Source organism: Felis catus, chromosome A1 (assembly GCF_018350175.1).
Source record: "Felis catus isolate Fca126 chromosome A1, F.catus_Fca126_mat1.0, whole genome shotgun sequence".
NCBI lineage: Eukaryota > Metazoa > Chordata > Mammalia > Carnivora > Felidae > Felis > Felis catus.
This window is the reverse complement of record NC_058368.1, coordinates 187284964-187312040: the sequence shown is the minus strand read 5'-3', so window position 1 is coordinate 187312040 and position 27077 is coordinate 187284964. Positions and strand designations below refer to the sequence as shown.

The following is a 27077-nucleotide window of genomic DNA, read 5'->3' as shown; positions in this document are numbered from 1 at the left end:
AGTACTTCAGACACATTCTTGCCTTTTTCTCCATGATTTCTCTTTCATTAGGTTATCTAGTTGTACAATATCTTAGAGTCCAATGTTGGGGGCAAGGGACACAACTGGAGAAGAGGAGATCTTGCTTTCTATCCACATTGGCTAATACTCCCTTCAATTCTCAAGCCTCAGTTTCCTACTCTGTAGACTGGGGCTAACACCACCTTCCCTGTCCATTTCATTTGTGTCTGGAAAGATAGAATTCATGTGGAAAGTTTTAGCAGATGTAACACGCTATGTAGAAGGAAGGAGTGTTAAAGATGGGATTAGAAATGGTTTCCTGGGTAGAGCTTTCGGCATGGGGCCTGAATTTATTGCCAAAAGCTTCAAGGTACAGCTGTTCAAAGGGGCAAATTGATTAGAAGAAATGATAGCATTTTCTGGCTTCGTATAAATATACTGTCCATTGGATCTGTGGGGGCGCCAACATAAATAAACTCTCCACTCACTTGAAATAAATTACCCATCCAGGAGTTTCTAAAAATATGGTCCTTTTCTCTCCAGGTATCGATTCTTTCAGGGACAAACACTTGCCGAGTCCTGAGATGATGACAAATCACGCTGTAATTTGTCAGCTGCTTTCATGCCTCTGATTAAGCCGTGTGCTTCACTCTGAGCTATACCTCTCGGTTCATTGCAGGCTTTCTAAATCCAAACTCATTTCAGGTATGAGTGGCAGCGGGTCTCAGAGCTAATGATCCTGCTGCAGTCAGTCCACGGTGTCTGTTTAATCATACCCAGCAGATGCCAGCAATGTGAGGTTTGCGACTCTTGTCCCTCTGCTGGGGCTTCCTGGTCACCTTCCTCAAATGTCCCTTGTTCTCTTTTTCTTCTGGGAACTGGCCTTGGGTCCTCTGTCTCCCTCTATCCTGGAGAGGTGGCTTCACCCTTTCTAATTACCTTTTCCCTGGGCTTCCTACTTCCTTCCTCAAGATGGGCTATGAAGAGGGGCATGTGGGTCTTGCTACCTTCCAAGATAACTTCTCAGGATTACTTGTTCTGAAGGACTTGCTATAGCCACTCCAGGGAGTTGCCAGGAGAACCAAGGATAGGAAGGCATGGGGGGGGGCACTATACGAAACCCTATAAATCTGTCAGGGTCATTATTTTTTATTTTTAATGTTAATTTATTTATGAGAGACAGAGCATAAGCTGGGGAGGGGCAGAGAGAGAGAGAGAGAGAGAAAATATCCAAAGCAGGCTCTAGGCTCTGAGCTGTCAGCATAGAGCCCATTGTGAGGCTTGGACTCATGAACTCTGAGATCATGATCTGGGCCCAAGGCTTAAGCAACTGAGTCACCCAGGTGTCCTGAGGGTCCTCATTTTAACCTTGGTCAGAAGTTTCTGATTCCCTTCTGATTCATTACCACACAGCTCTTTTTAGCTTGCGGATGTAGCCTACCTATCTGACATTTCTTTCCGACTCAGCCCTTTACCTGAGAAAGCCCCACTAATAAGCAAAAAGGCCTGGGGAGCCATCAGGGTCCAGGAAAAGATAAAGCCTTTCCAGAGAGGAAGGTGTATGTCTCTGCAGTTCTTCAGGCCAGACCCACCTCCTCTGAACACACACAATGTGCCAGGCACCTGTCATTAGGTTCTCACAGTAACTGGTAGATGTGCAAATGGAGACTGAAGTAAAGCAATTGTCTTGTGACTGGTAACAGGACCATGACTGCCCCTCAAATCACTGGAATCCAAAGCTAATTACCATCATTGTTGTCGCCATCATCGATATGTTTAATCCTCTTTGTCCTCTACTTTTACTGTTCTTGCCACAGAACTTATTGAGTGCTTGCTGTGTGCCAAGAACCAACTAAATATCTTATATACACTATTGCCTTTAAATTACACAATAATGCTATCAGGTAGGTATGATTATTATCTCTATTTTACAAGTGAAGGAATTAAGGTCAAGGAGATCCAGTGATTTTCCCAGTGACACACAGATAGCAAAATGAGAACACAGGATTTAACCATAGGACTTCTGATGTCATATGGTTTGCTCTCTTAAACCATGGTGTTATTTTGATGCACAAAGGAAAGATCAGTGTTTAAGGTCTCCTCTTGGCTCCATTTCCTTTCCTATGTTCCTTTCCTACTTTTTATAATTGAAGTATCTGATATAATAAATAAATTCATATATGTGGAATTAAAAAACCAACCCCCCAAACACTGAGCTCATAGATCTAGAGAACAGATTGGAGGCTGCCAGAGATGGGGTGGGTGAAATGGGTAAAGGGGATCAAAAGATAATAAACTTTCAGTTAAAAAATAAGTCATGCAATGCAATGTATAGCAAGACTATAGTTAATAATATTGTACTGTATATTTGAAAGTTGCTAAGAGTACATCTTAAAAGATCTCATCACAAGAAAAAAAATTATAACTATGTGAGGTAATGGATGTTAACTAGACTTATTGTGATTTCACAGTATATACAAATATGAAATAATTATGTTATGTACCTAAAACTAATTAGTGACTTATATCTTAATAAAAAAATAAGCAAACCCCAATGCCTAGAAATCATCATTATTATCATGATCATGATTAGCATCATCCTTTTTAATGTGGGTCAAATAAAGAAGCATAAAAAACCTAAATTACATAATATTGTCATGATGACCTTTGATTTGCCTCTATTGAATATTTTTGATTGTGTCTAAAAGATTTCTATGTTTTATAAAAGGTTTTTCTTATAGTCATTGGCTCACTCTCATCCTTTTTCTTAAGATCTATATAGACAGCTAGTTGGTAGGCAGGTCAAGGCATTTCTAGACCAGAGTATCTCAACTTTGGCACTATTGACATTTTGGGCTGGATAATTCTTTGACTTTTAGCAGCATTCCTGGTCTTTAAGAACTTGATACCAGTAGCACTCTCCCCTTCTGCCAGATGTGATGACCAAAAATGTTTAAGGACATTGCCCAGTGTTTCCTGCATAGAACTGAGCATTGTTTTAGAACAAATTCAGGGTAAGGAGATATAAAGTTGCCCAGATTGAGACACCCTCTAACCTATCTGTCCATCAGGAGAGGACATGATAGGATTTTTTTTTCCTTTCTCTTCAATTGGAAAAAAAAAAGGTTAGGTTTTTTGACTGGGGGGGAGGGAGGGTCCTAATGACTTGTAATAAGAGACATCTGCATATATCACTCTATACTATATAAACTCTGGAGTCTATTATATAAGCATGGTGGGGGTTTCCTTGCAATATATGTACTGTGCTAAGGTTAAAAATAAAAGGGAACTGATAATGGAAAAAAGTGAATTCCTTGTCTAAAATATAGTAGAAAATATATAGAAAAGACCACAACTAATAACCAATGCAATGTGTTATCTTTTCCAAGTATATTTGCATTTTAAAGTGGGGTACCTTCAAAGGGTAGAGGTTAAGACCCTACCTAGATAGGGGACATTCTTTTGAGGATTGTATACATACATACATACATACATACACATATACATATATTAATTTTTTAAGCACTTAAGAGGGTTTTTTTTTGCTACCTCCTCTGTGAAGCCCACCCAAATCTCCATAGACCCTTTCACCCCAGCCAATGAGAATTGTTCCTTTTTATGTGCTTCCACATCACACTGCTCGTGACTCCATTTAACACTTACATATCTGAATCTATGCTTCCTCTCATAGCCTGCTAGCTTCATCTGGGGCATCTCCCATAATACCTTGTGGCAACAGGCATACCACCAAGACTTGTTGAGATAAGGTTAGTACTGGAGAGGGTGATATTAGGAATGTATATATTGAAAGGTGATGGATGAAGAGATGAAAGGAAGACCTCTCTGTAAAGATCACCCTAAACAATTGGGAAAAGCCCCAGGGACAAATCTTAACTTTGATTCATGGGAATAGGACTTCTTGTAAGGAAATTCTTTGGCTCAACTAATTAAAAAAAATAGATAAAGTCCTAGATCCCAACATTCCAACATGGGCCAGACTAGTCTCTTATCCATTCATTCATGTATTCAAACATATTGAATATCCATTATATATGAGGCATGGGGGAAAGTGAGAATCAGAAAGAAGGGAGAGTTTCTTCACTTTTTTTTTTAATATTTATTTTTGAGAGAGAGTGACAGAGCATGAGCAGGGGAGGGGCAAAAAGAGAGGGAGGTACAGAATCTGAAGCAGACTCCAGGCTCTGAGCTGTCAGCAGACAGCCCAATGTGGGGCTTGAACTCATGAACCATGAGATCATGACCTGAACCAAAGTTGGACGCATAACTGACTGAGCCACCCAGGTGCCCCACCAGGGAGAGGTTTCTGACACAAGTCAATTATTGCAATCATAAAATAACTCAAAACTCCCAGATTATCCCAGGTACATCAATGGCAATATGTATAACCCCTTCTTTGGGGTTAAGGTATCCTCACTGACCTACGGCTCAGAACCAACAAGCTGCATCCCCCAAGGACCACTGGGAAGGCCAAGGTTTAGCAAACAGGATGAAATATGTTCTAGTAGCCAGAATAGGCTATTTCCCCTGCACTGACCTCAACTTTTATTTTCCTAGACTTATTTTCCACTGTTCTTCACAAATGAATTTCAAGTTGATTAATAAATATGATTATATAAATGTATTAATGAGTTTTTGAAATTATTTGTAGTAGATAGTTGCTTTCTGGCTACCCACCTTCCAATCTGCTCTCTTTTCCTTAACAATCCTTTGACTTCCTTTTGAGAAATTACCTCTCCTCTGTGCTTTGTAATGTTGATGAATTCTAAGTCAGGATGCCCTTCCCATTAGACTTGCTCACTCTGGGACTTTGACTTGAGTGCAATGACTCAAGGAAGGAAAAACAAATGAGATCATGAAGTAATTGCTTCTTCCAATACTCTCCCATTGCACTGAGATTTCCTTTTTTTGGTTCTTTTTTGGGAGCTGGGGTTTCAACTTTCCTTTGATTCTGTGAGCCAGACTGTGTGATTCTTCTTCCCTTCTACCCTACCTCCCACCACATTTTTGCAAGGATACTATTTTGCTTAAGTTAGCCAGAACTATTTCTGCTTCTTGCAAAAAGAAGTCTGATAAAAACAGTGGCCTATTCATTTGCATGGATAGATCTCCATCTTTAAAAACTAATGATTTTTATTTATTTGGTGAAATTGCAGTTCACAAAATACTGCCCCTTATTTACTTGATCTTAATCGATCTTCCCAGATTTCCTGTAGAGAGTTCAGGACAGGTTAGTCCCATTTTATTGGAAAGAGAACTGAGTGTTGATTGTACTAAGTAGCTTGCCCAAGGTCACACAGCTCATGAGCACCAAGGTTTGTCTGATTCTAAAGCTTATACATGTCCTTTCCTTGATGTAAGCATTTAATGCTATCTGCCCACAGGAAAAAAAAACCCTCTGGGCCTTTTTCATGCTTATTTGCAGGTTTTCCATATTGATAATTCTCTTAAACTTCCATTGCCAAGCTCAAGTGTTAGACTTCTTAAGGACCCATGTGTCCACCACAGACAGTAGCAATCTCTACTTCCTTTGAACAGACAATTCTTAATATCCATACTACTCACTTGGAACTTGTAATATCTTACACTCTTAATAGTTAAATACCAAGCCATTTCTACAAGCCAATTGGTAGATTCAACATTGTAACTTATCTACAAATCCCTATATGCAGCAAGAAGCCATCTGTAGACAGAGTAAAAATAAGTCTCATACACATGGTTTTCCAATTTCTGCAGGGATTCTTGAGATCAGCAAATTACAAATCCAAATCCACAGCTTTTTGTTTTATTTTCATAATAATGGAAAAGGACAATTGCTTTCAGATATGAGGGTTGGGGAGGGGTAATGTTTTCAAAGATTTTTGATAATCACAAAGGGTCTTTAAATTAAAAAAAAATAGGTACCCACAGTCTTAAATTCTTAGAGGATAAGAAGTATACTTTAGATCACTTTGAAACCCCACCACGGTCATTAGGAAATATTCAAGAAAGAGTCTGTTAGTAGAAGAGAGACAGAAGTCAGCTAAATTTTTTCCTTAAACACAGAATGTACTTATTTACAGAGTTTTTACTTTGATCCAGGGACATGTGTGAAAAAGAATTGAATCTGGGATGACCAAGCTTTGGTGCAGCTCTGTCTCTGTTTCTACATGACCCTCAGGGTAGATGACTAGAAAATCAGCCCCATACTGGACAGAGGATGGCAAAGCAGAACTAAGTCTTTGTGGAGGGCTCATGGAGGTGGAGCCAGGTTTCAGATACACAGATTACAGCCTTCCAGGGGCTACACAGGAGATACACCGCATGCAACCTTAGGAGAATACTCTTTAAAGTTTCGCTTCTTTTTTAAAGCTTATTAGTTTGGAGAAAGCTCAAATCAAATGTTCTTCACTCCCTAGCTGCTGATCCAGGTAACTGAGGTTTCCTTCCTGGCATACAAATAAGCAACCCTCTGATTTCTGAGAATTCTGTCTGAAAAATAATGACAGTTACCAGCATTTGATAACCTTCCTGTCCCTGGCCAGTGGTTGAGGTTCTTTTCAAGATAACCTGCAACAGAGTGACTGGCAGTTACTTTCCTTTCTGACTCTGGGTGAGGAAATGATCTGCATATGCAATCACCTGGGTGTGTGTCCCTGCCTGCCCAAGAGATTCCCACCAAAGCACACAGACTGGGTTACAGGGCTGTGGGCAGGAGATGCGATCTAAGGATTCCATACAGTCTTGTGTGGCCTTTTTTTAAGTGTACAAATGTTCTGATTCTTATTCAGGGCTAAGACTAAATTTAATCTCAAAATCAAGTTATGACATTTTCCAAGCTATAAGGCATGGGTTTGACATGCCAAGAAAATACTGCAAAAAGAATGATGTTTTCTGTCATTCTTAAAAGGAAACAATTACTAATTGTTTGTGGGACTGTTTATTAATAAATGTCTTTGTGATTCCCTGTTAGAGTATAGAGTCACAGCCTCTCTCTCATTTACAGCTGAACACTATAGCACCTGGCACAGAGGATATATTCAAGGACCCACTGGTGAATCAGTGAGTGAATACATGATACCTGAAATATGGACGTCTGCCACCAAGTGGGCAGTGCTGCCTTAACAGAATACAGTGTTAAACTGGCAAATTTTTTCTGCATCCGTTTTTCTTGCTGTGGATAACTGAGACCAAAGAAAGTAACATGACATCCAATATTTTGTACCTCATATTTTTGGCAAAGAAGATCACAAAAAAGACAGTATGAATTCTGGTTTGAGAAACTTCAATATTAAGTTAGTCACAGAACAGATGACCATAATGTGTCACCTCTCATGAACAACAACAAAATATCCTAGCACAGATCTAATCAGATACTAGTTGGGTAAATGAATTTATTGACTGAAACACAGTGAGGTAGGCACTACTGCTGAGAGTGATAAGTCTATGGAAGCACAGAGGAAGGAGAGATTCACTCTGGGTACATTGCAGAGGATGTTGTGGAGGCAGAGAGAAGGCAGATAGGGAAGGAAGGTTTTGTAAGCAGGAATACCACTAGGGGCATGGGAGAAAGACAGACAACCTCAGTCCTCTCTCCTTAAGGATAGAGGAACTTGGTCAACAGTAAGTTGGGTGTATATAGCATAATTATATAATGGATATTTATTGCTGAGCTGCTCAGAACTCTCCTGCACCTAGACCAATTTCCACCATACAGTTGAAGCAGAGGATGCCTTTCCCTCTGGCCTGAGTTAATTGGTCTAGGGGTGGGTACATAATACCAGCCAGACCAACCTGTGTCTCTTTCCCAGTCCCTCTCAAGAGGTGAAGCTGTGAGTGTAGGTCAGTTTGTGAGAGATGAAAGCCAAATACAGAGAGAAACACAGACAAAAAAATGAGCATTGCACTGATGGATTCCAAATTTCTGGTTGACATGACCCTAAGGCCCAATTCACCCTGTTTTCTTTCAATAAAATCTCTGTCTAAGCTATTTTGAATTGGGGTTCTGTCACATGCAGTCAAGAGTCTTGACTAATCCTTATACTAGATTGGTATGGTTCTCCTTTGAGGCATCAAATATTTCCCACATTGGGCTGAAATACTCACAGTTATCCTTAGTGGTTAAGACTGTGAAGACCACTATCAAAATGTAAATATGTTATCATGGGGTAGGGAGACAGTGGGAAAGAAGAAAACTTGAAGCTATGATCTATTAACACCTTTAGATGATCATATCTTTCATATAACCTAGCAGAGCTTCCTCATAAGGCCCTAAAGGGACAAAAATTAAAAAAAAGACTTTTTAAAAATGTTTTCTAACATTTATTTGTTGTTGAGAGACAGAGTGAGACAGAGCACAAGCAGGGGAGGGGCGGAGAGAGAGGGAGACACAGAATCTGAAGGAGGCTCCAGGCTCTGAGTTGTCAGTACAGAACTGGAAGCAGGGATCTAACCCATGAACCATGAGGCCATGACCTGAGCCAAAGTCAGACGTTCAACCAACTGAGCCTCCCAGGCACCCCTAAAAAAGACTTTTTAATAGAAGTTTTCAAATAGTGCTAAACACTGGGAAGGAGAAAGGATCTCCCATGTTTGTGGTGTGTGTGTGTGTGTGTGTGTGTGTGTGTGTGTGTGTGTGTGTGTGCATGCCTGCACACGCGCTCATGCCTTAGAAGACCTCTGGAGGGGAGAATCACCAAAAAAAGGTCAGAGGACTGCAAAAAATAAAAGTAAGTTTTTTTTAGGGTTGTGTCCATCATGGTCTCATTATTATCATTGCAAATAATTGTATAGTTTCATTATTTTCATATTTGTGAAATTGTATTTATTTGAGAAATAAACATGTAAAGGGATCTAAGAATTACTTTAGCAAAGGGAAAAATAATCAGGTACATCCAAATTGCCTTCCAAGTTTGGCATAACCCTGCATTAGCTGAGGAAACTTTGATAAGATTTAATCTTTTAGAAATTGTTTCCCCATCTTGAAATTATTACTAATTCTTCCCTTTCTACTTCTAAGGATTGTTTGTGTCAAATATCAAACTACAGTATACTTTGTACTACAGAGGCTAATTGACTGTCTAATGTGGGAGAAGGACTTACATATTTAATACTGGTGAGGTTGTGTAAAGACCTCTAGTCCTAAATTTCAAGTACTAGCATAAATCCTCATCTATTTAATCTTTAAAAAGTTCTAGTTCTGTCCATTTAATGGCACAGAAATAATGATCAATCCAATACCAATATGTACCTTCAACATGTACTTATTGTGATTTCTAAACACCATTTTCTCTTAAAAGGGACTAGATCTATTGAAGACTATTGAGGTCATGAAAAAGAGCTCAGGAGCCAATGTGAAGAAGGTCCCACTGGCTAAAAATGGGGCAATCAATAAAGATAACAAACGCACTGATTTGACACACATCAAATATGTTTAAATCCATGAGTGCATATTGATAGTAAAATAGACAAACTCATTGGTCACCTGTGCAGGATGGTAGGGAATCAATTCATGCAACAGCGACATATCCACCCACAAACACAAATCTAACCTGAATCAGATTTAGGCACTAGCTCTAACTGCCAATTTACAGAAATACAATGAACAGGGAGACATGTTAAATGACATAACTGGGAGACAATGCGATCAGCAAAATCCAGACTATGGGAAATTTCATAGAACAAACAATCTTATTTATTCAGCAACAAGAACTAAATATACAAGAAAAACAAACAAACAAAAAGAAAGATGAATAGGGAACCTATTGAATAAAAGAGAGTTAAGCTTATCTAAGTGTTTAGACTTATTTGGATTCTGCTTTTTTAAAAAAAAATGTTTTTATTTATTTTTGAGAGACAGAGAGAGCAAAAGTGGGGCAGGGGCAGAGAGATGGGGGACAGAGGATCCTAAGCAGACCCTGTGCTGAAAGCAGAGAGCTTGATGTGGGGCTCAAACTCATGAACCATGAGATCATGATCTGAGCTGAAGTTGGATGCTTAACTGACTGAGCCACCCATGCACCTCTAGACTTGTTTGGATTCTGATTCAAATAAACTGGAAGATATTGAACACTGAATTGAAAGTTGATATCAAGGAATTAATGCTAATATTTTAGGAATGATAATGGTATAGGGGCATTTTTAAGAAATCCTATCCTTGAGAGATATATATTAAAATGTTTGCCAGTAAAATGTTGCAACATTGAAGATTTGCTTTGAAATAAATTGCAGAATGAAGAGGGTGAGGCTATTGATAAAACAAGATTGATTATGAGTTGATTGTTGAAATCAGGTGATGGGCACATTACAAACTTATCATATTATTCTCCCTACTTTTGGATATGCTTGAAAATTTTCATAATAAAGAGTTAAAATAAGATAATCCTGAGTTTAAGTCCAAGCTTAGTCCACTGCTAGCAGGGTTACTTAACTCATCTGTCAAATGGCGATAATCAAAGTGCTTATCTCACAGGGTTATTTATGGGGAGTATAAAGAGATAATAGGTATAAAACACTTAGGAGAACTGCCTATGGCACACAGTATATGTTTAATCAACCTATCTGTTGATTTTTTTTTTAATTTTTTTTTCAACGTTTTTTATTTATTTTTGGGACAGAGAGAAACAGAGCATGAACGGGGGAGGGGCAGAGAGAGAGGGAGACACAGCCTCGGAAACAGGCTCCAGGCTCCGAGCCATCAGCCCAGAGCCTGACGCGGGGCTCGAACTCACGGACCGCGAGATCGTGACCTGGCTGAAGTCGGACGCTTAACCGACTGTGCCACCCAGGCGCCCCTCTGTTGATATTATTTATTATCATCATATATCATCATGTAGATTTTATATTAAAGGGACACTAGAAAATTTGATCTCTGCTCAACATTTAAGCAGTGGATAATAGGTAGAAGGGCTATCGTTCTTTTTTTTTTTTTAATTAATTTATTTATTTTGAGTGAGAGAGTGTGTGTGAGTGGAGGAGGGCCAGAGAGAGAGAGAGAGAGAGAGAGAGAGAGAGAGAGAGAGAAAGAGAGAGAGAGAGAGAGAGAGAGAGAGAGAGAATCCCAAGTGGGCTTCGTGCTGTCAGCAGTGTGGAGCCCCAACGTGGGTCTTGAAATCATGAATCACAAGATCATAACCTGAGCTGAAATCAAGAGTTGGACGCGTAACCAACTGAGCCACCCAGGGGCCCTGAAAGACCCCTTAGGGTCTTTCTTAAGGAAACTTGGAACAGCCTGTCAGGGGCAGGTTCCATTACAAAATCCACCAGGAAAGAGACTTTTTCTCTGGTTGTCAGGGCAGGCAGAGTTGAGAGAACATCTACCTTTTGCTTCATTCCAGGTGCATCATCAGTGAACCACGAGGGTGATAAATAAATAACTCATTTACCCTATCTCAATCTTTTGGCAAAGTGCTCTGCTGCCTAAGTATGTTAAAGTCAGTGTACACATTCACTGCAGAGGATCCAAGCTACAATGGTTCTTCATAATTGAGAAAATGGTTTAAAATCACTAATCATCATGGAATGCAAGCTAGTTAAAAAGGAGAGTCAATTAAAAATCTTTAATTTGGGCAATAAACAGATAAGCACAGTTATTACATTAATCATTGATGCCCTTGGCCACTGCTTTCAAACTTTACTGTGCACAGGAATCACCTGGGGATCTTGTTAAATTGCAAATTCCAATTGAGTTGGGGCAGGGCCTGAAATTCTGCATTTCTAACAAGCTTCCAATTGATGCTGAAGAGGTTAGTCCATATATCATACTTGCTGTAGCAAGCACTTGTTTAGTACTGGGAAATGATCTGACACATGTTTTAGTAGGACTTAGGATTCGGTGACTTGGATAAGATATACCCAGAAATATGTTTGATCTGAAATACTAACTGGAAGAATTCATTTCTGACTCTTTGGCTTTGGTAATTTACATCTACCAAAATAAATGTCACATACTCCTTTTCAGGCATTAAATTCCCAGTACTCATCTAGGAAATCCTTTTAAAGAAGAGATTTCAGGTATCAGAATGTCACCAAAGAGAAAATGGTACAATTTAATTCTCTAATAAAGTCCTCTGACCTGCTCAGCAGACCTTAGCATAAGACTAATTTTGGATCCCTTCCCTTTCCTCAGCAATGGGATGTGGGAATAAATACTGCAAGAATAGGTCAATAATTTTGTGAATTCCAAGATCACCCAGCATGATAAAAGTCTGAATTGAGAAAACAATTGGCCTCGTCCAAGTTGAATTCTGAGAAAAAGAATTTGAAAGCAACTCTTTGGGGGGCGCCTGGGTGGCTCAGTCGGTTGAACGGCTGGCTTCAGCTTGGGTCATGATCTTACGGTTTGTGAGTTCGAGCCCCGCGTCGGGCTCTGTGCTGACAGCTTGGAGCCTGTTTCGGATTCTGTGTCTCCCTCTCTCTCTGCTCCTCCTCCACTCATTCTCTGTCTTTCTCTCTCTCAAAAATAAATAAACATTAAAAAATATTATAAAAAAAAAGAAAGCAACTCTTTGGAAACCTTGAGAATGATGTCTCATGTCACAGGAGGAAATTACTTTTGAGAAGCTCTTTTATGTTTATAATTTCATTGGAACCTGTTTGGGTAAGTGGAGAATGAATTGCCTAAGTCATGAAGATTGTTAACTTCTCTGTTACTGCTCATCTGCTTTGATCATGTGTGCTTCACAATCCAGGTTAATTTCCCCCCCAAATTTTCATGGGAATGCTAGAATTATTGTCTTGAAGAACAGTTCTGAAAACTCAGGGTTAAAGTTTAAAAGATCTGTTGCCTGCAGATCTTCTCAGAGACCTTACTATGTTGATGTATGCTGGACCCTCTAAGAGAGGTCGACAGGACACAGATTTTTCCATCCAGATTTGACCATGAACCTTGTTTTTCAACAACTCTCTCTTGAGATAAGCATTTGGCAGACTTCACTTTGAGAAATGCTGATATAGGGGAGCTGGGACAAAGTTTGTCTTAGTGATTTTGAATTAACAGAATATACTAATCTCTCATCATCCACAAGATGTAAAAATGAGTGTGGGTGTACGAATGGGGTGGAAAATTTCTAGAAATCTGTTAGTAAAAACCCTTTTGGCAAGGTGAAGGTATTAACCCCTAGGGATTTAGAAGGAAAACAAACAAAAGCCATTGATACTTATCACTTAAGATATAAAATTTCCATACAAACCATATCTGTAGGTACTCAAAACCTTCTCTGAGACAATGGTAAGATATGCTATTTCTATTCCTCAGAGTTTCATCTGTAAAGGAGGATAGATATATCCATCTCGCAGGGTGGTTGCAAGGACTAACAGGGACAATGCATGCAAAGAAACTAGCACATGTAAGAAGCACGGAGATGGTAGTTTTGTTTTTATTATTAAAAGTGTTTTTTGTAGGTGCCCAAGGTGACACCTGTTGTACAGGTTTTCAAGAAGGTAGTAGGTTCATGTTGAGATCATATGGGGGAACATTTAAAACATATGCATGCTTGACCCCTACTCAGTCCTGGTGAGCCATAACTTAGTGATAATGTGGAAGGATGCATGTATATTTTTAAAAGATTCTCTCTGTGGTAATTATGGTACATCTTGAACACCTCTAATGTATTTGGGACAAATCCCTAAACTGTGATCCCACATCTCCTGTAGTAGTCCTGGAATGTGTTCCTTGGAATAAAAGGTTTCTGTGGTTAAGTGTTTAGAAATGGTACATACTCGTACTTGTCCCCTCTCCTCCTTGGGCTTACCAAAGTACCTGAGAAGTCTGGCAGAAATATTTGAAATATTTGAAAATTTGTAACCTAATGTCTTCTGTCTTTTTGATTTTGCAAAATGTATTTTTCTTGCAACTGTCATCAATGTCTGCCCAACACATTTGAGAAATGCTATAGTATAGAGTTAGAAGAGAATTCTACCTATATTCAGAAATCTTTTTGCACTGATGACATAAGGGAGAAGCAAGATAGCAAAGAACAGCCCAGATTCCTTTTTCAGGGACCTGGATAAGCCTACTTTTATTCTTCCTACGATGTACTACTTATATGTGAAAATAATATTAAAAATGATAAATGTGTGCTTTCAAGTAAACATCTCTGGGTAAACTCTGGGTAATAGTCAATAGGCCAGGGAGATGAGCTGCTACAAACCTTAAGAGTTGAGACTTTGGATAAACTTGGTTTTGAATCTTGTTTCAAGCACTTCCTGGCTCAGTGACCTTGGACAAGTAACTTAACCTTCCTATGCTTCATTTTCTTCAGGTGTATAGTGGGGACAATAATAGCCCTCTCTCAGTGGGGATTTGTGAGGATAAAGGAGATAATCACGCAAAGGCTCAGTGAGGACTTAATAAAAGTACGTCATCATTATAACTATTATTACAGAAATGGAAAAACACACTTAAGCAAAGTGAGGGGGAGAATGAAGGAACAAATAGAGAATGCTAAAAACCTTCAAGCTCAAATAAATCTTCTTCCCTTCACAAATGAATTTAACTTTTTTTTTTTTTTTTTTTGTAAATCATTATGCCAACTACCCTGTGAGAATTCAGGGTTAGAGTTTGAGAGATGTTATTAAATTGGATGGTCTATGGCACTGGAGTGTGAATGACCCTTTTATCTGGCTCTTCATTCCAGTCAAATCCCAAACTATCTGACTAATTAAAATACAAGAAACAGCTTGGGAGCTGCTGCCAGAGACAAAAAGAGAAGCTACTGGTTGAAACTCAACAACCCTGAAAACCCGCTGCCTGAGAGAGAATAAAGAGGACTCAGAACAGAGATGAGGAGATTGGGAAGGGGCGGCAGAGGGGTAGGTTTGTAAGCAAACACAAGTTTCACTGCTCTCAGAGCTTTGCAAAATAATGAAATAGAAAGTCTCAGAGTGCTTTGCATGTAGTATCAGGTGGCAATTTTACATCTCACATACACACATCCACCTGTGTGTGTTGCACATGCATAATATGTATTTCTTACTGTGAATTATGTTTAAAGAAGCTTAAAAGTCTCTGATCTAGAGGGCAGGCCACAGGGCCCTGAGCCAGGAAATAGATTGCTGTGTATCTAGAATGGCTTTGTGAACTTTCCTCAGATCCTGCCCTTGTAAACTCTAAGGTGGTTTGGTGAATGTGGTGGGGACAAGCAAAGGAGAGAAAACTTAGACACCCAGCACCAGTGCAGTGACTGACTTGGGTGGGGCCTGGAGACCAATGGAAAACTGAACGTGAGAAATGACAAGAAAAGCAGATGGCAGCCATGTGGTCATGGTGGTTTCCATGCCCAGGGCAGTAAGTGCAGCTGAGGTATCAGCAACAGACCATTTACTGTGGGCCTACTATGCACCAAGCCCTATATTTCATTCGTTCCTTCCTTTATCTCATGTGAATCTCATAACAGAACTAGGGGAGAAACACGCAGAGGCGAGAGAAGAGACCCCTAAGGAATCCATCGTACCAAAGAGATTTTGTGAGAACTGCTCATCCGGTGCTTTGGGAGGGGCAAAGTGAGGTAAGTGGAGTTGTCTTCTCTCAAGAAGTTTCAATCTAGATAACCTAACTCTAGCTTATGATAATCTCTGAGGAATGAAGCACTTGCCTTCTCACCCGTAAATCCCCTGACTCATCCAATTTCTCTCCTGCCGAAGACTGGCAGAATGAAGAAAGTGATAGAATTTTATTCTTTTCCATGTGCAGAGAAAGGTTCCAGATTGAAAGTCAACCCTTTCAAGGGGATTTTTAATTAAAAATTGGAATATCAATCACACCCAGTTTCAATTACTCAACACATTGCCTATGAACACTGTTGATATTTACTGCAGACTATTTACTGGTCTCTTACTATATGTCTACCTTCATACTAAGTAATTACTATACATATTGTTCAGTCTTAAGAATCACTCCAATGGAAAAGGTACTATTTTTATACCCATTTTCCAGATGAGGGAATAAAGAAGTGAGAGAGGAGTAACTTTCCTGAGGTGACAATGCTAATAAATGGTAGTGTAGCTCTGTCAACCTCCAGAGCCTGGGCTCTTAAACCTCCAGACAATAATGACTTCCCCATGATGTTCAAGGTACCATATGTGTAAGTGTGGGGGTTAAATAAAGATGTTGACAATTGTTCTCTGTTTGTCTAGGAGGGAAGGTAAGATGTACACAAGTGAAAAAATAGTTAACAATACCTTCCTATAAGCTTATGCTGGGGTCAAAGTAGTACTAGAGAAGATTCAGGGAGGGAGAGGTTGAGGGAGCAGAGCTGGGCAGGATGGGCAGGGCTGCATAAACATGGAAAGCAGGTTGGTCCCAAGGGTAACCAAATAGATATTAGACTCCTTGGTTTAGAACAGAGACCACAGTTTCCTTAAACATAGTGGGCCCCCATTTAGGAATTCTGAGACTTTTAGCAAGTTATTTACCTTTCTTAAGCCTCAGTTTCCCCATCAGTGGTATAGGGATAATACCCATTAAGAGGCTTGCTGGGAAGATTAAGTGTACCTAAGTGCTTGGGAAAAGGAGGCATCTCCTACTTTCCCTCTGGCACCAGATTGAGTTCAGTTTTCTAGTGGAGTTGGCTTGCTTCTTCCCTTTGACCTCACCTTTGGAAATCTTAGAAAGATCCTTACCTGCTGTGAGAAGCCCTTCACAACACGCCTTTGTTTGAGGTTTGTCTCTCCATCCAGGTTGGCAGTTTCCAGGTGGCAGATCCCATTCGGGTCTGAAGAGAAGAGCAGGAGTATGTCTGCTGGGATGATCTCATTGCATTGCATTTGGATGAAGTCGCCCACACGCACATCCTTCCAGCACTTCTTCACGTAGCTCTGCTGTTTTCTTGGGTGGGAGAACAACAGGGGTCAGAGTGAGTTTTAAGGTTCTCTAGAAAATTAAATGAGTGAACAGAAGAAGGTCCCACCTGTGCCTAAATGTCCCCCAGGAAGCCTGTCGCAAGACTGTTTAGTATTTTACCTCCAAATGACCACCATCATAATCTCTCTAGAAAAGCTAAGCATGACCTATAGAATACCACTAGTAGAAGATCTGTTCTCACGATCATTTAGAGTTTTGATTGACTGCTGGCTGTTGACTGTGCTTAGCCTTGCTTCTTAGCCGAAGAAGGAAGAGGGAGAAGGTGACTACATAGTCATATTATTATATTATTATTATAGTACTCTTAATATACATAATTTTCCAGAATAGCTAGCTAACCTGTAGAAAGCAGGTTGCAAGGAAAGATTATTTCTAATTATGAGAGGAAAGTGGTAGTAGGAAAGTGAGGATATAGACCATTGTGGAGGAAGATCTGGGGCTGTGCTGAAACAGAAAACTCTGGGCAGTCAGGGAATTAGGAAGACAGCAACAGTAAGGTTGACAAGATGGGACCCATGGTGATCATAGAATCAGAGGGCTAAAGAAATCTGACGAAATTATGAACTGTCTCTTTCTATTCAATTTATCAAGCTCAGATATAACAGTGGCAGCAATAATCACAAATGTAGGATTTCTACTGTGCCAAGCATTAATGTTTGTTAATACTTTATTTACTTGCATAATAACCCACTAGAATAGATATTGTTAGACCCAGTTCACAAATGAGGAAATTGAGGGTCCAAGAAAAGTTTCCAAGGTCTTACAAAAATAGAGCTGAAACCTGAGACCAGGTCCAGCTTGACACACATCCCTACAGTTTTCAATGCTTGGAGATCCTACTGCCTCAAAAGTATCCCTCTCCCTCCTCGGGTCTCAGGTGGTTATGCAGCCTCAGCTTTTGCACCAACAGCAAAAGGACTCCCTACTACCCAAGGCAAGACATTCTATTTCAAGGAGCTCTCATCTTAGAAAGTCCTCCATCTACATAGCCAAATATTGAGCTAGATCTGCTCTCCTGGAGAGCCTGATATATTCCATCTTCTACCATTTTGTAAATATTTTAAGGCATTCATCAGGTGGCCCCTGAAATCTTTTGGGCTTCCCAAGTCAAATTTAACTTTCCAAGTGTCCTCTGTTATTCTTGTATGAATGATAGTTTCAAGAGCTGTCGAGGTGTGAGCTATTTTGTCTAAGGCTGCATTTGGAAATGTTTCTCTTTAAATATGGGATGTGGAACCAAACCAATATTCTACATGTGGTCTTTTCAACTGAGCCCAGCTGGCTTGCAGCTGGATGCCTCTCAGACCAGCCAGACCTAAGGAGGTAAGCTCTCCTTTGCTGGTTTTCTTTACGGATGCTGAACCCCTCTGGGCATGTTATTGCTTCAGTTTCTGTTAGAATCTGGGTGCCCAGGCATGACAAGACTACTCTTCCACAGAGAAAGATATGTGACTGGAATTTCACTTTTCTCTTTTGACTTCATAAAAGTCCCTAAGAAGGATAAGGGCTTGAGGTCTTGCTTCCTCTTTGGTGCCCCCTGGAGAACCCTGAACAAGCCCTCCTAAGACCCCATTGTCCTTGTCATAAAAGATCTATGAAGATGATTCCCCTAGTCCCCTGAAATGAGTGTGCTTCTATCTGGAAGGCCAACCAAGGGAAGGTCTGATCAGAGTCTACAAAATAATCAGGGACATTAGTATTGGGGAACACCCTGCCATGCTAAAGACCCATAGAATTCTTTGGAAGTTCCCGTGGCTCCAGAAAGCACAGCACGGCAGCTACTGGCAAAATCAGTCAATGGGCAATATCACCCAAATGTCTATTGAAATCACCTCTGAGGATTTGGGAGGCAATGCATCTAGAGCATCTTAGTAATATTTCTTCTTTCCATGGAAAGACATTTAACAGGTTTCTAAACACTTTTTGATTCCATCAGCTTATTTTATCACCTTTTTTTCCCCTGTGAAGAACAAGGACAGTCAGTCCCCACCCCCCATATTTATTTCTCAGTGGCACTTCAGAAATATATTTATCTGTTTATGGATATATTTAGGGTGGATACCCCTCCATCAGAAAGGTGAACATTACTGTAAAATAATTCATGGTTTCTCTGCTGATTCAGGGAAAGATTTGTTTTTTTCTTCAGAGTAGCCCTGAGAACATCTGTTAAATGTTCAATTATAAGACTACTTAAAGAAACTGGAGTGGCCTGTACTCTCCATGGGAAAAGGAATCTCACAGGCCAAAGAAAGATTGGATTTCTCTCTTGCTTTTTTGTTGTTATTGTTCTTTTTGAGGGGGTGCTTAAAACAAAACAAAAAAATTCCTAAATATTGTAGCAAAATTGTTCCAAGTGATAAAGGATTATCACTGAACTTGTCCACATTCTTCCCCACCTCCCCTCTTTGAGTTCTGTGTCCTATAAGATAATGCCTTTGGGGATGGTGGGTATCACCTGATTGCTATAATCTCAGCATTCTGACTGGTATTTGAGATTGGGTTTAGTGAGAATGGCTTTGACTCTGAGGAATATCCTGATTGCCAACTATTCCAGAGGGCACTGGTTCAGAAGATTGTCAAATGCTAGTTGGGATTGGTGTATATATAGACATATTGGAGGCAAGGCCAACATACCTCCATCCATGAATAGTGAATTTTATTCTTCCCCCTTCTAATAAAGGACACCACTGCTTCTTATGGGATATGGGCTATAAGGGTGATGGAAGATGGAGGGTTATGGAGATGAGCTTATGGTATATACATATTTATAAGTGGTCACTTTTGTGAGCTGGGCTGGCATGTTGTCTTGTCAATTCCCATCATGATGATAGGTGTTATGTGGTAAGTGGAGCCACCCAAGATGCTGTAAGTCAGACCAGTCTCTGACTTCTATTATTTCTTGGATCTCAGGGAAGTCACTGCCTTACTAGTAACAATCACCTCTGTCTTTCCTTTATATTAATCCTCTTTTCCTTAGGATGATATGTGGTGGTAAAGAAACATTCTTAGTCCCTGTTGTAGGCTTACCATCCCCAAGAAAGAGAATGCACATCTCTGTGAATACAATGAGTGCTTCTCAAACAGAGACATGCATGCTTCAGGCACACATCCCATTATGTGTGTCTGGGAATACAGAGGCTATGAAATCAACATGATTTTGGGATGTTAGTTTTAAAAAAACATGTTTTTTTGGGGGGCTGGGTGAGAGGATACAGTTTAGTATTTAGCTGGTACATAATTTGAAGAATTATGTTTATATTAACCCTAGCATAGTTAGGTTATAAAATCAGAGTCAAATTTTAAAGGAATTTTTTTGTAAAACAATGAGACATCAGGGTAAAAAATGAGACCTTCTTTCACTTGGCTACTTTGTGCTAGTCTCTTGGTCCTCTGGGGTCCACTTTGTCTCCCCAATAATCAGGAATATGAGTATGTCTGTGGAAAAGGCAAGGATGCACAGCCCAAGGGGTCCAGCCAGGGGAGGTAATGAGTGGCTGAACCCAGTTGATGCGGAAAATCAGCATGTCCCTGCATTGAGTGACATCCAGATGTGGACAGCAGCTGGCTGGGTGCCACCTGAGGAAGTCATTTGGAACAGCTGCCTCAGGTGGATGTGTCCATACGCTCTTGATCACCTCCATGCTCAGTGAGTCACACCTGGGAACTGACTGCTATTTTAGTTTCATGGGATGTTCACTGCTGTTTAAAAATAAGACAAATCAACATGGCTTGGGATGAAGACTCCATCTGGCAGATTCTGCTTCGAGGAGAAATTAAGTGGTGCCGTGCTAAATGGCTTTCTGAGAGGAGATGGGGCTTATTAAGAGAGAAATAAACAGCAAGAGAGGTTTCTAACCAACTGGAGTCCATGGGGGAGCAGGTGAAAGGAGAGAAATAGGGGAGGAGAGGATGCTTAAGGTTCCATTTCTCAAGTGTGTGGGTTTTATGAAAAGGGCTTGAAGGAACTAGAGTAAAGAGGACTTATCAGGAGGTTTAGGTATCTGTGGGACTTCCTATTCAAAACAGGGTTAGGAACTGACCTCAGCTGTCTTTCTGGAAGCTTGAATGCCAGAGGCAGAACAGTCAGCATCGCTACCCCATAATGAAAGGGGAATGTCAGGGACAATAAGTGCAGTAGAGGGATAAAGAGTAGATTTGAACTCCAGCTTCACAGCTTATTACTCATGTGATGTTGGGCAAGTTATATAACTTCTAGGAGCCTTTGTTTCTTCAGTTGAAGGTAATATGTGCACTTGCCTCAGAGGGTTGTTGAAAGGATTGGTGACATGACCCATGTAGGGGACTGAGCTAAGGCTTTGCATTTAGTAAGTACTCAATACATACAAGCTTCTTTTATGATGATAATGATGATGACTATGACCACAATGATAATGATGACAATGATTGTTAATATCATGGTGCGTGCTAACCCCCCACTCTGCCAGCCCCAGCACTCTCTCCTTCATGCTATTGGGACACCCATTTTATGCCCATGATTGCATTTTGTGGCTTGGGCCCAGTTATACAACACACAAACACAAGAAATTCTAAAAATTGAATCCTTTCCCTCAAGCTCAGAAAAGAGGGATTCAAATCCAGCCAATTGAAGACTTAGGTATCTGGCTACTGGCACAAACTCCCAGAAAAGTGTATCCTTAAAATCAGTGCTGCCCACCAAGTTAATTTGCAGATGTTGACAACTGGATTCTAAGGTTTATATAAAAGAGGCAAAAGACCCAGAACAGCCGATAAAATATTGAAGGAGAAGAACAAAACTGGAGGACGATTACTACCTCATTTCAAGACTTCAAGCTACAGTAATCAAGACAGTGTGGTACTGGTGAAAGAACAGATAAACAGATCAATGGCCAAAAGAGAGAACTCAGAAATATATATATGTGTATATATATGTATGTATATATGTATATACATATATATACACATACACACACATATATGTATATATATATATACACACACATATATATATACATACATACACACACATATATACATATGACCCTCAATTTATTCATCTATTTATAAATTGACCCTCAATTTATTCATCTATTTATAACAGAAATTCAACTAATCTCTGACAAAAGACCAAAGGCAATATAGTAAAGATAGTTTTTCAACAAATGGTTCTAGAAGTGGATGTCCACAAAGAAATTTAGACACAGAACTTACACCCATCTTCCAAATTAACTCAAAATGAATCATAGACCTAACTGAAAAATTAAAAACTATAAGAGTTTTAAAAGTTAACAGAGGAGAAAATCCAGATGACCTTGTCTATGGTGATGACTTTTTAGATACAACACCAAAGGTGCTATCCATGACAGAAATAATTGATAGACTGGACTTCATTAAAATTAAAACCTTCTGCTCTGCAAAAGACATGGTAAAAAGAATGAGAACACAACCACAGACTGGGAGAAAATATGTATTTTACAGAAGACGCATCTGATAAGGGACTGCAATTCAAAATATACAAATAACTTAAAACTCAACAATAAGAAAACAAACAGCTCAACTGAAAAATGAGAAAAGAGCTGAACAGACACCTAACCAAATATATATATACAGATGGCAAATAAACATATGAAAAGATCCATATGCCATCAGAGAAATGCACATTAAAATGAGATATCACCATACTCTTATTAGAACAGCCCAAATCCAGAACACTGACAACATTGAATTCTGGCAAGGATGTGGAGCAAGAAGGACCCTTATTCACTGCTGGTGGGAATGAAAGATGGGATAGCCACTTTGGAAGAAAGTTCAACAGTTTCTTACAAAACTAAATATACTTTGTCCACATGGTCCAGCAATCATGCTCCTTGGTATTTACCCAAAGGAGTTAAAAAACTTATTTCCACACAGAAACCTTCACGTGGGTATTTATAGAAGCTTTATTCACCATTGCCAAAATTTGGAAGCAAGAAAGATGACCTTCAGTAGGTGAATAGACAAACTGGTATATCCAAACAATGAAATATTAATCAATGCTAAAAAGAAGTGAGATATCAAGCCACAAAAAGACAGGGAGGAAATTTAAATGCATGTTAGTAAGTGAAAGAAGCCAATCAGAAAAGGCTACATACTGCTTGATTCCAACAATATGACATTGTGGAAAAGGCAAAACTACGGAGGCATAAAAACATTTGGGGTCGCCAGGGGTTGTGGGGGTGAGACAGAGAAGGTGTAAAGGCAGAACACAGAGGATTTTTAAGACATTAAAACTATTCTGTGTGATACTATAATGATGGATACATGTTACTATACATTTGTCCAAATGCACAGAATATATAATACCAAGAGTGAGCCATAAACTATAGATCTTGGGTGATTATGATGTGTTGTGACAAATGTAGCACTCTGGTGGGGGATGTTGATAATGAGGAAGGCTATGTATGAGTGGGGCTAGGGGTAAATGGGAAATCTCTGTACCTTCCCCTAATTTTGCTGTGAACCAACAGTAGACTACTCTAAAAAAATAAAGTCTTAATAAATAAAACAAATCAGAGCTGAAGGGATTTGATGGATTTCTAATTCTCAGCTGAGGAAATGGAGGCTGAGTGACCTGGTCAACATACACAGTGATGAAACTTGCATTGGAATCTCTACTCTTTCTACAGTGCCAAGAAAGAGAACCAAGGGCCTTGTGGCTGGCTCAGGAATACTTGTACTACCCAATTGTTTTGCCAGTGGTATGTTGAGGTAGAGGCAGTCCCACAGAGTGGTTAAAAACTTTGGAGTCAGTTGAACTTGATTTGAAACCTGGAACTATCTCCTATATGTGGTGATGCCTTGAACCCACTGCTTAACTATCTGACACTCAATTTATTCATCTATCAAGTGGGACAACTAAAATATATTCTATAGGTTATAGTGAGAGCTAACTAAAATAATATGTGAGAAGTATCTAATGACCGCACAGTAAATGGCCTTTACTGCTGCTATTATTATCATTATAGTTATTATTAGCTTGGAGCAAACAGGGTCACTGCTATGGAGACAGTGTTAATTGTCTATTTTTATGATGTCAAATGCATAAGCAGTTTTTTTGCTTGTTTTTTTGTGGATTTTGTTTTTAGTTTTGCTGGAGGAGGAATCTGGCAAGAGGGTGTAGAAGACTTGAAAAGGGACAACAAAGGGGTGCCTGGGTGGCTCAGTCAGTTAAGCGTCCGACTTCAGCTCAGGTCATGATCTCATACTTTATGGGTTAAAGCGCCGTATTGGACTCTGTACTGACAGCTCAGAGCCTGAAGCCTGCTTCAGATTTTGTGTCTCTCTCTCCTTCTGTCCCTGCCCCACCCCTCAAAAATAAACATTAAAAAAATTAAAAAAAAAAAAAAGAAAAGAAAAGGGACAACAGGTTGTGTGGCCTTTGTCCTTGACCTGGCCCCAGGAAGTGGAACAGAAGCTAAAGCAGTTATGTTAGAGACAGTCTGAACCTGGGCAGTGAGTGCCCCCTGCCTGGCTATTCCTCGTCCTCTGTATCTAACTGTCAGCTACAGACCACAGTGAGTGGCCTTCAGGCTCACAAGATTGAGGAAAGTACCAGAAGGAGACAATGGAGGCCAGAGGAGTGGTAGGATACCTTGATTTCTGGCTTGGCTGGAAATATTGGTGGACACAGTGACATTCGCCATATGTAAGTTTGCCCAGGCATATCTGGGGATGCTTGAAATTAGGGTGGGAGGACACATCTCAAATCAACAATTTGGGTCTAACTATCACTGGAGTATTTGTATTAATATGACCTCACCTAGAGGCCAATGAGGCCTAACACAACAGGTCATATCTGCTGTTAAAGTCCTTCTTTATACTGAGAGCCCCAGCTTTAAGTTTTTTAAAAATGTTTATTTACTTTTGAGAGACAGAAAGACAGAACATGAGCAGGGGAAGGGTAGAGAGAGAGGGAGACACAGAATCCGAAGTAGGCTCCAGGCTCTGAGCTGTCTGCACAGAGCCCAACGCGGGGCTAGAACTCACCAACTGCGAGATCATGACCTTAGCTGAAGTTGGCCGCTTAACCAACTGAGTCACCCAGGCACTCCAAGAGCCCCATCTTTATTGAAGCTCCAAGGAGCAGCCTACTCTCTAACCTCTTTGTGCACTTTGTCACATGCAGAAAGCAGAAATGAGCACCGAATGGCACAAACAGTGATGGCCATGGAAACACCCTGCTTAGGGGACAGGAGATTCACAGGTGCACTCCATCAAGATCACATTCACAGGTTATGGGGAAACAGCCTGGGGGCATCAAAGGCATGAGATGTTACCCCAAATGTTACCTTGAGCCTCTGCAGATCCAAACACTACCTTTCACTTTCACTTCTGGGCAGTGAGTGTCAGTGGTGCACTTTTCTTTGTCCCATTTCCTGACACATTATGGCCCTATTTGCTGTTTCATGTATCTCTTATTTTCAACAATCTAATAAGCTTGTGGAGAGCTAGGATGACCCTGGGCCTTATATTTCTGTTCCTTCATAGGGTCTGGTGGAGTGTCTAGCATATGGGGAAGTGTTCAGTAAATATTCAGTAACTGATTCTGTGTAGATCTGTCTTGAACATGAAGCAGTAGAAGGGAAACTTTTCCTAACCTTTAGCCATTTTAACATCCAATTTGTTTTTGTTATGGACTCAGCAGGGAGACTTCTGATAATATACAATACGATACAATACAATACAATACAATACAATACAATACAATACAATACAATACAATACAATACGCTTATCTGTCTTGGGCCAGGCACTTAACCTACATTACTTATTTAGCTGCCTAATAATGAGACAACTTTTGTTATCATTATCTCCATTTCATAGATGAGAAAGCAGGCCCAGAAAGGTTACCTAACTTGGGTGAGGTCACATAGGTATGTCTACAAGGACATACAAGTGACAGCCATAGGAGCTTCATGGCTTACTGTGGACCCTTGGTTTTGTATGGGAGTGAGGTACAAGGCAGATGAAGCCTCAGAAGCTAGTGACATAAACAAGTGAAGCTGGGTTGAAAATTGGAGCCTTACCTTTTGGAATTGTGAGCTCCTTAACAGAAGCTTTAAATCCTCACCTGCCAAAATATAAATATAAATCATGCCTGTTGACATGAGGGCAGAGCTTCAGGGACACCTGAATTCTCGTTTTATGACTTTTCCATCCATTGAGTTTTGGAGAAGACCTAATGCATTCTATACTGAAATGACAAATGAATTGGCCCAAATAGTTTATGGCCTTCTGTGAGCACAGGACAGGCAGTGGGGATAGGGTGGGCACTTGTAAAATTGATGCTTCAGAGCAGAGCCTCATTTGCTGATGCCACATGTGAAGCAAAGATGTGTGCAATGAAAGAAATGGTCTGCTGCTCTGTAAACTCCAGCCAGTGGTGCTTTTCATGGTCATGCTTCATATGACACTAGATGTTTCTCTGTTGTCTGCGTTTTTCAGATTCTTCCCTCAGGCCCATTTTGCTATGTTATTAAAAGCCTGGAATTCAAGTTCTTTAGCTAAAGAGTTTGTCTTCTCTCATGTAGTTTCAAATGCTAGGCAATGGCATTTCTTCCTTAATCCTCTTGGGTCCAGTTCATGGCAACTCCTGGGTAGCAAGGTTATAGAACTCTCTTTAGCAATATTTTAGCTAACATTTTCTGAATGCCAGGCACTATGCTAAGCATTTTACATGCATTGTCTCATTTAGTACCCACAACAACCCCGGGAGGTAGTTTTAGGATGAAAGCGTGTTTATATGTCTTGATGTTAGAATAACCCTGGCAAAGCCTGAATTCTGTCTTATCAATCATCTCATCTCCTTTGGGTTTCCCAAAGAGCTGTTACCCAGAGGAAATAATAGTGAAATTGGGCCCAAATACCTGCTTTATTAATATCCACACAAGTGTGATATTCTCAAGCACACTCTGTGTTAGAAGTTGCATTGGCCAAAGTGCCCTAGGCTCTGGGCTGGTTGGGGCCATCTAGATCCCTTGCCTGAGTGTAAATGTTGGTATAGGTGTGCTCAGGTGTGCTGTAGAACAGGAGGAGGGGGAAAGATGGCCAGGCTCCAGAGGGGTTTCTTGATTTCAGGTTTAAAATTCTGCCACACAGAATTTTATGAGGGAGCACAGAATAGGTTTTTGCTCTGAAAACATTGTAACTCTGCCCACTGATAAATGCAGCTCAAGAATCCTTGATTTTTACTAATAATATG

The 27077-nt window shown here is 40.1% G+C and overlaps 1 protein-coding gene across 3 annotated transcripts in view; it reads right to left on the bottom strand.

The window, feature by feature from the left end:
• ATP10B (ATPase phospholipid transporting 10B (putative)) overlaps window positions 1–27077 on the bottom strand; it is a 334425-nt gene that overhangs the window by 71163 nt on the left and 236185 nt on the right. For 2 of the 3 annotated variants that reach the window (XM_045035992.1, XR_006584372.1), the window contains exon 7: window positions 16618–16822. In XM_045035992.1, the coding sequence (XP_044891927.1) occupies window positions 16618–16822 (205 nt within the window). Of the gene's footprint in view, window positions 1–488; window positions 1233–16617; window positions 16823–27077 lie in introns of those variants that run through there. The other variant, XM_045035995.1, reaches the window with a different exon arrangement.